Source organism: Lithobates pipiens, unplaced genomic scaffold, assembly GCF_037356315.1.
Source record: "Lithobates pipiens isolate NorthernLeopardFrog02 unplaced genomic scaffold, aLitPip1_a1.2 Scaffold_18, whole genome shotgun sequence".
NCBI classification, from domain to species: domain Eukaryota; kingdom Metazoa; phylum Chordata; class Amphibia; order Anura; family Ranidae; genus Lithobates; species Lithobates pipiens.
Genome location: NW_027507758.1, coordinates 61,930,744 through 61,943,141, shown reverse-complemented (window position 1 = coordinate 61,943,141; position 12,398 = coordinate 61,930,744). Strand labels below are relative to the sequence as shown.

The window sequence follows — 12,398 nt, the reverse complement described above, 5'->3', positions numbered from 1 at the left end:
ATGTAACCCAGGTGGATGAATGGGGAAGCAATGCAAAATTCCCCGACACCGTGTATTGTTCGCGTTATGCCGCATACACACGATCAGACTATCCAGAGTCCGCCGGACAATCCTCCCGTGTGTGGGCTCCGGCGGACTTTTTTCCCCAAAAGTCCGGCGTACTTAGAAAGTAGTTTTGACTCAAAAATTGTCCGCCGGATTGCAAGGAGGCGGCGACATTGACCTCCTTCGCTAGTCCCGTCTACCTGGTGCCTCGTTCAAAATGAACAGACTTTCCTCCGTGTGTGGGCAAGTCCGTTAATTTCAAAAATACGGCAGACTCCCGCCATAGTGGAAAAGTCCGGTTGTGTGTGGGCAGGACCGCTCATTCGGAAGGTCCGGCGGTTTGTCCGCCAGACTAAGTCCGCTGGATAGTCTGATCGTGTGTACGCGGCATTACAGTGTATTTGTCAGCAAAAATTGGGTTAAAACAAGATGAGAAGACATCTCGTTGCCTCCTCACCACTTGTCAGTCGCTTCTGAAAAGCAATCTGAAAACTGATTGTGCTTCAGAGGACTGGTAGATTTAGATGCATGTAGAAATCTACCCTAAGGCAGGAGTTTAACCTTTACATTACAGTTACAGTACAGGTTCTTTTAAACATGACAAAAATATAAGGAATTCGTCATAGTGAAAGCTTGTTAAAGCAATGGCCCTTGTTCTTGCTGAAATCGTATCTGCTGTGCCTTTGTACTGTGTATGTTTAGTAATTCATCGCCAACCTCTTTCCTGCTTATTTTCAGATGCCTCTGGAAGGTGTAAGGAGCGAGATAGAGCAGAGGGTGGAGCCTCATAATGATTATTTCAGTACACAGTTCCTGTTAAACCTCTCTGTGTTGGGGACACACCAGATCACCGTTGAATCCTCTGTGGTGGACTCCAATGGCGTGCTCTGGAAAACCGGCCCCAAGACCACAATCTTTGTCAAATCATTAGAAGATCCGTACACTCAGCAGGTACGGCTGCAGCAGCAGCAGCAGCAACAGCAACAGGTCCAGCAGCCTGCCCAGCAACAGAGGAACGCCTTCTCCCGATTCTAACATTACTATTTGATAATGTTTTATGTCCAACTACGACTGATTTTTGTTTTTGTTTTTTATATAAAATGTCAATAGAAAGTACATTTTGTGTGCCTGCAATAATTTTTCCCTTTTGACCTGACTAGGTATATATTCTAAAGAAAACTTATGAGTACTTGCTGGGTGGTAATGCAAGGACCCAGAAAAAAATTATAAAGTGCGCCACGTCCCACTATAAAGCAATACAATGACTTGGCAAAAATCCATGGACTTTATAGGCACAAGAATGCAGATATATACAATTTAAATTCCACCTTTTATTGGTACACATTTAAAACCCAGGAGATCAGTGGACAGTGAAAATGCATTAAAAGCACCCTTAGGCCCCTTTCTCATTGGTACGACACGAACATAGCAGGCCCTTCGGTCTAGTATGGATCTTAAGGGGAACCCACATGCCGAAAACATGGACCGGACCAGACCCTTATCCAAGCATACAGCCTGGCAGGTCAGGAAAGGGGTTGGTTACGAGCGAGCGCCCCCCCTCATGAACCATACCAGGCTGCATGCCCTCAACATGGTGCAACAAGTGAGTGCTTTGGGGCAGGGGGGGCCCACCCCAAAGCACCTTGTCCTCAGGTTGATGAGGACAAGGGCCTCTTCCCGACAACCCCGGTCGTTGGTTGTCTGGGTCTGCGGCAGGGAGTTTATCAGAATCTGGAAGCCCCCTTTAACAAGGGTCCCAGCCCCCACCCTATGTGAATCAGTATGGGGTACATTGTACCACTGCCCATTTACCTAAAAAAAAAAAAAAGTTTCAAAAATAAAATGCAGTACACAGGTTTTTAACCACTTCTGGACCACAGCATGCCGATATACGTCCTAACTTTGACGGGGTATATTGTTATGGCAGCAGCTAGCTGCCGTAACCCTGGTATCCTCATGTTCGGCTGGTAGTCTGGTTTCTGAGTGGTCTCTGCCATGTATTTTTCTATTACAAAGGGATGTTTACATTCCTTGTAATAGGAATAAAAGTGACACAATTTTCTTCTTTTTTTTTTTTTTAAGTGTAAAAAAAAAAAAAAAAGAGGTAAAAGTGAACGCATATATGAGTAGCACCCGTATATGAAAATGGTGTTCAAACCACATGTGAGGTATCGCCGGTAGAGTGAGAGCAATAATTCTAGCCCTATACCTCCTCTGTATCTTAAAATATGCAACTTGCAGAATTTTTTTAACTGTTGCCTATGAAGATTTTTAAGGGTAAAAGTTTGTCGCCATTCCACGAGCGGGTGCAATTTTGAAGCGTGACATGTTGGGTATCAATTTACTCGGTGTAACATTATCTTTCACAACATAAAAAAAATTGGGCTAACTTTACTGTTCTCTTATTTTCTAATTCAAAAAAGTGAATTTTTCCCCAAAAAAAGTGCGCTTGTAAGACCGCTTCGCAAATACGGTGTGTGACAGAAAGTTTTGCAATGACTGCCATTTTATTCTCTATGGTGTTAGAAAAAAAATGTATAATGTTTGGGTGTTCTAAGTAATTTTCTAGCAAAAAGAAACAAAACAGTTTTTACCTTGTAAACAACACATCTCAAAAAAGAGGCTTGGTCCTTAAGTGGTTAAAGTAATTTATTAAGCAACTCTGGCGGCTCTTCTGCCTCCTCCGCTGATGTCTTCTAGCCCTCTCCGGTTCTTCTCCCTCTATGCTGGGTCTTCTCCACGGTCTTCTTGCTCTTTTGCCGGGTCTTCTTAATGCTGGGTGTGTGGTGTGCCCCTACTTATATTGGCATGGGGCGGGATCACCAGAGGCCCGCCACTTATGACGTCACCGCCCATCATGCCCCGGTGACCCCGCCCAATGCCAATATAAGTAGTGGCACACCCACTGATTCCTCCCTGAAACGGAGAATAGGTTTGCCCCTGACCCCTGCTGTGAGCTGCATCTGAAGATGGTGTGAACAATCTTAAAGTGGAGGTCCACCCTAAAGTGGACCTTCCGCTCATTGGAATCCTCCCCCCCTCCGGCGCCACAGTTGGCACCTTTCAGGGGGGAGGGGGGTGCAGGTACCTGTACAGTACAGGTATCTGCACCCACTTCCGGGATGGCTCTCTGCGGAAAGGGGCGTAGATCTACGCCCCTTTCCGAAAGTCCCCCGCTGCCTGCTGGGAAACACAAAGATCCCAGAGGCAGCGGGTCCATCCTTATTGCGCAGCGCGACTCGCGCATGCGCCGTAGGGAACCGGGAAATGAAGCCGAAAGGCTCCACTTCCTGATTCCCATACCCAAGATGGCGGCGGCAGCACCCGAGAGACGATCGAGAGATCGGCTTCGGGTGCCGACATCGCGGGCGCGCTGGACAGGTAAGTGTCACTATTTTAAAAGTCAGCAGCTGCAGTATTTGTAGCTGCTGGCTTTTAAAAAAAAAAAAAACGCGGACTCCCTCTTTAATGTATAAACACAATTTGCAATTTTTGTTGGTAAAACCATACATATCATCACAACTACAACTACGGTAAATGGTAATGGATATCTCCTTCTTTTTTTATTTATTTATTATTATCAAAGGAAAACTGACCCAAAATAGTAAAATAAAATAAAAATCTTGCTACTACTATAACCTTCCACCAAAGGACAACCTACAATAAATTCTCCTGCTTCTGGGGATGCAGCGATACCACATATGTTTATATGTATATGTTTTTTTTGTACTTTTTTTTTTTTTTTTTTTTTTTTTTTTATCCTGCTTTTAAACGCACGGATTTTAATTTAAAATAAAAATAAAAAATCCTGTCCAAAAAAAAAATACTGACTCTGACCTTGACCCAAACACTAACCCTGGCATGGACCTAGACCAAACCTTTGTTTAGGTATTTCTTATTATTTTTTTTTCTTTTATTTTTTACAATGTATGTCTCTCCTCTATTCACAGAGAGAAAAAGCATGGGGGTGGGCTTCATAGTAACTCATCACTGTGGTAGCCAATTGGAGGCTATCACAGCAATCATGGTGTTCCGGGTCACAATCATTAGTCCGGGGTTCTCGGTGAGACCGCATTCTCTGTGTTGGGAGACACACAAATATGTGGCCCCACAGAAAAAAGCTGTCTAGTGAGGCCACATATTTTATGTGAGGTCAGCATCCAAGGGGAAAAATATATATATATTTTTGTTGGCTAGAAAACAACTTTAGAACCCCCAAACATATATATATATATATATATATATATATATATGTGTGTGTGTGTGTGTGTTTGGGGGTTCTAAAGTTGTTTTCTAGCCAAAAATATATATATATATATATATATATATATATATATATATATATATATATATATATATATATATATATATATTTTAGATGTAAAAGAGGAATGTCATAATTGGCTCGGACTGGAAGTGGTTTAGAGCTGTGTCATGAGGGAGGGAGCAATGAACATCTTACTACATCCCCTATTCACAGATACTGTTAGATTGGTTAGCAAAAGAATAGCAAGGGATGTTTTCTGCAGCACTGGAAATAATTAGCAGAGGTACAACCCAGCAATGCAGGTCTCTCTTCAGTCCTTTGGGTTAGAGTGTCATTTTTTAAAGCTGAGCTCTAAGCAAAAAATCAAATACATATAATAAAGGTCTTGCCTGTCAAAGAATATACTGTATATTTCTATCCAACCAATTATGAGATTTGCACAATTGTAACAGGCAGCATAGCCAGTCTGATGATTTGACTTTTCTCTGCTGCAGTTAAGTGACACAGCTAGGTCACCTTCCTGCCCCCAGTCTGTTATTTGACAGTAAAGGAACAGCAACAGAATGATCAGGTCATCTCTCTGCTGGAGACCTGATTAGCCCCGAGTGCTCCCACTCAGTCAATCAAATTCAGGTACTTACAAGAGTTGCAGTAAAAAGCATGTCTCAGGATTTTACAGCACATAACTGCATTTATCAGGATTTTTATTACATACAGTGGGTAAAATAAGTATTGAACACACAGTTAGGTTGAAAAAAGACACAAGTCCATTTAGTTCAGCCAATAAAAATAACAAATAAAAACCCATACAATCCCATATACACAATCTTAAAACCACAGTTGATCCAGAGCAATGATTCTCAACCAGGGTTCCACCAGAGGTTGCTAGGGGTTCCTTTAGAATTGGGCCATTTCTGCCTCTCAGATAAGTTCCCACTGACACCATTGATCTTTTTAGCTATCTGTAAGGACCATTCCCAATGACCACAAGTGTAAGGACCATTCTTCCCACTGACCATCACATTAATGTATCATGAGTCGTAGATTTCTAATTTTTAGCATGGGTTCCCCGAGACTGGAGAACTATTTCAAGGGGTTCCTCTGTGTTGAAAGGGTTGAGAAAGGCTGATCCAGAGGAAGGAGAAAAACCCCAGCAAAGCATATTTCAATTTGCTACAGCAGGGGAAAAAATTCCTTCCTGATCCCCCGAGAGGCAATCGGATATTCTCAGGAACACGTCACCATTTTTCTAGGTAAATATATTTCTAAATGTGCTATTGCCATGAAATTTTCACCACGTGTCGATAACAATCCACCCATACAATCAAAAAAAAAAAAGTTCAGTAATTAAGTTATGTGTAATAAAATGGAATGATACAGGGAAAAAGTATTGAACTCATAACTGAAATGTATTTATTACTTCATACAAAATCCCTTGTTGGTAATGAGAGATTCAAGACGCTTCCTGTATGGAGAAACAAGTCGCATGCATTGCTCAGGTGTGATCTGGTGCCCATTCTTCCTCACATAACAGTCTTCAAATCTTGAAGGTTCCATGGGCCTCTTCGCTAATCTTTACTTATTGCCATAAATTTTCTATTGGATTCAAGTCAGGTGATTGGCTGGGCCATTCTAGCAGCTTTATTTTCTTTCTTTGAAACCAATTGAGAGTTTCCTTGGCTTTGTGTTTGAGATCATTGTCTTGCTGAAATGTCCACCCTTGTTTCATCTTCGACAGAATGAAAAAACGTATAACTGGCAAAATTAACATCATAGGTACCACTAATATAAAATAATACATTTTATTAAACGCACCACATAAATATAAAAACAGGATTAAAAAAAATGTAGTTGAGAAAGCACAGTAGTTGAATGTATGTCTCCAAGACCACCGTCTACATTGGGGTGTACTGGTGATAACCCCGAATACTATCATAAAGGCTAGTTACAAGACGCTTGTTTAATCTTTGTCATCCTGGTTAAAGGTAACACATTTTTATTAAGAATGTTTTAGTACATTTTTCTCATTCATCTTTCCTTCAATGATATGAAGTTTTTCAGTACCAAATGGTGAAAAACAGCTCCACACTTCACTGTTGGTATGGGGGTGTTTTTGGGGTGATGTGCCATTCGACCTCCATACGTGTATTATGGCATCCATAGAGTTCAGCTTTGGTCTCGTGACCAGACTATATTCTCCCAGTATTTCACAGGCTTGTCTAAATGTTGTGCAGCAAATTTTAAACAAGCTTCAACATGCTTTTTGTCCAGCAATGGAGCCTTGCGTGGTGAGTGTGCAGGCCATGGCGGTGTTGAGTGCATTACTTATTGTTTTCTTTGAAACAATTATACCTGCTAATTTCAGGTCTCCCTGAAGCTCTCCACAAGTGGCCCCTGGCTCTTGGACAACTCTTCTGATAATTCTTTTCACTCCTCGCAGAAATCTTGCAAGGAGCACCTGGTCGTAGCCGGTTTATGGTGCTCACTGGAGCATTCAGAAGTTTAGAAATCCTCCTGTAACGCATGCCATCATGTTTTGCAGCAATAAGGTTGCGAAGGTCTTTGCTTTTACCCATCATGAGATTTTTTTTGTGTGACACCTTGGTGATGAGACACCTTTTTATAGGCCATCAGTTGAGACTGAACCAGCTGATATTAATTTGCACTGACAAGGGGCAGATTGCTTTTTTTTTTAATTATTTATATGTTCTTTATTATTATTTTTTTACCCATTTACAAAACATCATATAAAAACATTACAACAACCTTTTTCCTGGTGAGTTTTTCTTTACAAATTACAATATCTCAGAACATTTGCCCCTTCCCACTTCCCCTCTCCTCCCCGCCACCCCAATTAACCACACATAAACCCTTCCATCCAGTTCACCTCACCGATTTATGCTGTTTGCTTTCTAATTACTGATAAATTTCACCTGGTGTCTTGGCTTTCCATGCCTTTTTTGCACCTCCCTATCTTCATGTGTTCAATATTTTTTCCCTATGTCATTCCATTTTATTACACATAGCTTAATTTCTGAATTTGTTTTTAGTTTCTTTGTATGTTTGGATTGCATGGTTTGTTACCAGCATGTGGTGAAAATTGCATGTCAATAGCACCTTTAGAAATATATTTATCTAGAAAAATGGTGACGTGTTCAATACTTATTTTACCCGCTGTGTATGCCTGCAGTTCTGCCTTAACCGGTTCCCGACCAGCGCACGATGATGTACGTCGACAGAATGGCACGGGCAGGCATATTGGCGTACATGTACGTCCAATATTCAATGCCGCCCTGCCGGCGGCGCGCTCCCGCGCTGGTCGGGACCCCGTGAGTCCGGTCGCGGGACCCGCGGACTCGATCGCCGCGGGCATCACGGCGATCGTCTCACGGAGTGGCCGAATGGAGGAAATGCTGTGTAAACAACATTTCTCCATTCTGCCTAGCAACTAGTGACGCTGATCTCTGCTCCATGTGATTGGAGCAGAGATCAGTGTTCACTAAATGAAAGCACAACCCCCCCACAGTTAGTAACATACCCCTAGGAACACTTAACCCCTACACTGCCACCCACTGGTTAACCCTTTCACTGCCAGTGTCATTTACACAGGAATCACTGCATTTATATAGCAGTGATTACTGTATAAATGACAATGGTCCCAAAAATGTGTCAAAAATGTCCGATGGGTCCCCCACAATGTCGCAGTCACAATAAAAATCGCTGATCGCCGCCATTACTAGTAAAAAAAAATAATAAAAAATTATTAATAAAAATGCTATAAAACTATCCCTATTTTATAAACGCTATAACTTTTGCGCAAACCAATCAATAATCGCTTATTGCGATTTTTTTACCAAAAATATGTAGAATACGTATAGAATATGTAGAATACGTATCGGCCTAAACTGAGGGAAAAAAATGTTTTTTTATATATTTTTGGGGGATATTTATTATAACAAAAAGTAAAAAATAATGCGTTTTTTTTTCAAAATTGTCGCTCTATCTTTGTTTATAGCGCAAAAAATAAAAACCGCAGGGATAATCAAATACCACCAAAAGAAAGCTCTATTTGTGGGAAAAAAAAGGACGTCAATTTTGTTTGGGAGCCACGTCGCACGACCGCGCAATTGTCAGTTAAAGCGACGCAGTGCCGAATCGCAAAAAGTGGTCTGGTCTTTGACCAGCAAAATGGTCCGGTCTGCAAGTGGTTAAAATGATTAGACGTATGCCTGGATTAACTTGTTAAAGTACCTACAAAAAAGTTTTTATAACTGCAGCAGTCCCACCAAGTATTTATATTTGTACATTGTGAAATAATCATATGAGCCTCCTAAAAACATTGATGCTTGTGAAATATACATATCACCCAGTTCACATGTAAATCTACAATGCCCTGTGTCATAGAAGGTGCAGCGGAAACTGGCCTGGGAGCTACTGCAAGCTAATAAACAATCACCTGATAATGTTCAATCATTGTTTGCATACTGTCTGAGGCTGGTACACATGATTCTGTGCTGATGAAGAGAGGTGAAGGTATGAAAAAGTAGGAACCTCAAATGTTACTGCTAAAAGCTGAACTTCAGCCAATCTGCTAAATACACAGATGAAATGAGAGCTGTTTTACCTTCCAAACGATATATGTATTAATGTTCATCCATTCCAGAGATATGTACAGCTCTGCTACTCCGCACAGCCCTTCTATTGTAACTATACCATCTCCCTTCATGGCCTCATTCACACAGGCATACTGTTTTGTACTCTTGTGCAGAGGGCTGTGTTTGCCCGCATAGGAGGCACAGGTTTTTCAAGCAGGCCACCTGGCAAAAATTAAAGACAGGTGGCTGGCTGCACGGATCTCTAAGCACATTACTGAGTGTATATTGTCCTGAATAAGTATTCGTATTCATCATACCCCTCAAAATTTTCCACATTTTGTCATGCTACAAGAAAAAACGTGAATAAATGTGTTTTATTGGCATTCTTATGTGATAGATCAGCACAAAGTGGCACATAATTATGAAGTGGAAGGAAAATTATAAATGGTTTTCTAAATTTTTTACAAATAAATATGTGAAAAGTGTGGTGTACATTTGTATTCAGCCCCCCGAGTCAATACTTTCTCTGCAATTGCAGCTTCAAGTCTTTTGGGTATATCTCTACCAGCTTTGCACATCTAGAGAGTGACATAACTTAACCCTGCTTTAGACCCCTTTCACACTGGGACAGTTTTCAGGCGATTTAGCGCTGGAAATGGCCCCTGCTAAGTGTCTGAAAAACCCCTCCCATTCATTCAAGTGTGACTTCTCACACTGGGGTGGTGCACTTGCAGGACGTTCTGAAAGGTCCTGCAAGCAAGCATCTTTGGGGCAGTTTGGGAACCCTGTATTTAGCACTCCCAAAACGCCCTGCCCATTGGAATGAATGGGCAGCGCTTCTGAATCGCTGCAACACGGAAGTTTTTAACCCCTTCTTTGGGGTTAAATGCACCCTGCTAGTGGCCGAAAAGCGACGCTTAGACAGTGCTAAAATGCCGTTAAAACGAGTGGCGCCCTAGTAACGCCAGTGTGAAAGGGGTCTTAAACTTCTCCACAACTTTACCCCTAACCTGTCTGGTGTGTTCCTTGGTCTTCATGATGCTCTTTGTTCACTAAGGTTCTCCAACAAAACTCTGAGGGCTTCACAGAACAACTGTATTGATACTGAGATTAAATTACACACAGATGGAATCTATTTACTAATTATGTGATTTCTGAAGGCAATTGGTTCCACTAGATTTTAGTTAGGGATATCGGAGTAAAGGGGGCTGAATACAAATACACGCCACACATTTCAGATATTTATTTGTAAAAAAAATTGGAAAACCATTTATCATTTTCCTTCCACTTCACAATTATGTGCCACTTTGTGTTGGTCTATCACATAAAATCCCAATAAAATACATTTACATTTTTAGTTGTAAAATGACAAAATGTACAAAATTTCAAGGGGTTTGAATACTTTTTCAAGGCACTAAATGTCTGTCTGCATGGATTAACACTCGAGGATGTACTTGGACATCCATACAGCCATCCACCTATCGTTGATTACAACAGAAAACGTGCCTCCCATACCTGTAAACACAATCTTTTGCACGTGTCCGGAACGGTTCAACTATGTGAATGAGGCCTATATTGTAAAGAATGGAACAAACTGGTGTCATTATATAAATCCTGTGAAATATTTATAGTAATAGGTACTTCCCGCAAGTTACCTCTCTTATCTTCTAAAGTTTGTTACAAGGCCAAAAACCTTTAATTTCTAATAAATGGCAGCTTAGGAAGAATATTTTGCACTAAAAACTCATCTTATTGTTTTCTTATTGTTTTCTACGTTTTATTTTGATTATAGTGAAAGGAGGGAATATACAGTGGGTATAGAAAAGGATCACCCCCTCTTTAAATAATAGCATTTTATTGCTTTGCAGCCTGAAATGAAGACAGACACGGGTTTTTTTTTTATCAAGCTGAATTGACTTAATGTAACTTATAACATGATGAAAGATAGAACACCAACATTTCAGAAAAAAAATTTAAAACATTTAAAGACAGAATTGGAAAAAGTTGGAAAAAAGATTGCTATCCTCCAAAAAAACTCAATAAGTTGTAGCTTATTGCCTTCTCAATGGCCCACAAAGCCATTTGATTTTCAGCTGTGGTCAGTTTGATTAGCTCAGCATGAAAAGAGCTTTCCTGGAGCATTTCTATCTCTGTAGTGCAACTGAAGAAAACAGTCAACTATGGGTGGCAAGGCACTGTCAAAAGATTCTGGGATAAAGTTGTGGACAAGCACAAGTCAGGAGATGGTTAAAAAAAAATGTCAAAGGCTTTATCGATGCCTAGAAGCACAGTGAAATCTATCATTACAGTGGGGTGCCCCTTAAAAAAAATTTTTTAAAAGTCAGCAGCTACAAATACTGCAGCTGCTGACTTTTAATAATGAGACACTTACCTGTCCCAGGGTCCAGCGATGTGGGAGAACGAAGCCCCCCCCCCCCTTGTTCTCCGCTCTGCTCGCGGCGCCGCCATTCTTACTGTGAAGCCACAGCCAGGTCACCCAGTGCGCATGCGCGAGCGGTGCCCCGCCGTGATATGCCGCGCAGTTATCTGGGACCTGTCACGTGTCCCAGATGACTGACTGGGGCGAGGGGAAGTGACGTCAGTGCCCGGGCACTGAAAGAGGCAGACTACAAGGGACCCCCTAGCAACAGGCATTTAGAGGTAAGTAACATTTTTTTTCCAGTTATTTTTTTATTTTTTGTTTTGTTTTTTTTCATGAATTTTAAGCAGTTTTTTTATTTTTTTTTGGTGGAAACACCACTTTAAGAACTGGAAGGTATTTGGTACAACACTGACCCTCCCTGGATCAGGACGTGCTCCAAGCTGGATGAAAAAGCCAGGAGGAAACTGGAGAGAGAGGCTACCAAGAGTGGTCATTGTGTACATGTGGCAACAATATCACAAATTCTCCACAAATTTGGCTTGTATGGTAGGGCTGCTAAAACGCACCTTGAAGATTCTGAGGCTGCATAAAAAAAAAGGTGTTATGGTCAGAAGAGAATAAAATGTATACATGTTTGCCGATAATCCAGTACAGTTTACCATCCAAATAACACCATTCCTACAGTAAAGCATGGAGGTGGTAATATCCTATTATGGGGTTGTTTCTCTGGAGCACTTGTCAGGATAAAAGGAAAAATGGATGGGGCAAAATACCATCAAATTATTGAGTAAAATCTGCTGCCCTCTGCTAGAAAGTTGTCAACGGGAAAAATAAATACCTTCCAACATGACAAGCACACAGCAAAAACGACAAAATTATCACACAGTGGTTGAAGGAGAAAAGGGTGAATGTCCTTGCATAGCCCAGACTTAAAGCGGAGGTCCACCCTAAAGTGGACCTTCCGCTCATTGGAATCCTCCCCCCCTCCGGCGCCACAATTGGCACCTTTCAGGGGGGAGGGGGGTGCAGGTACCTGTACAGTACAGGTATCTGCACCCACTTCCGGGATGGCTCTCTGCGGAAAGGGGCGTAGATCTACGCCCCTTTC

At 41.5% G+C, this 12,398-nt stretch overlaps 1 protein-coding gene across 1 annotated transcript in view; it reads left to right on the top strand.

The window, feature by feature from the left end:
• Positions 1–1,161, top strand: part of INTS7 (integrator complex subunit 7) — a 128,701-nt gene extending 127,540 nt beyond the window's left edge. Inside the window, exon 20 of the mRNA XM_077485738.1 lies at positions 784–1,161. Coding sequence (XP_077341864.1) covers positions 784–1,080 — 297 coding nt within the window. The 3' untranslated portion in view covers positions 1,081–1,161. The remainder of the gene's footprint in view (positions 1–783) is intronic.
• Positions 1,162–12,398: the final 11,237 nt, after the last annotated feature.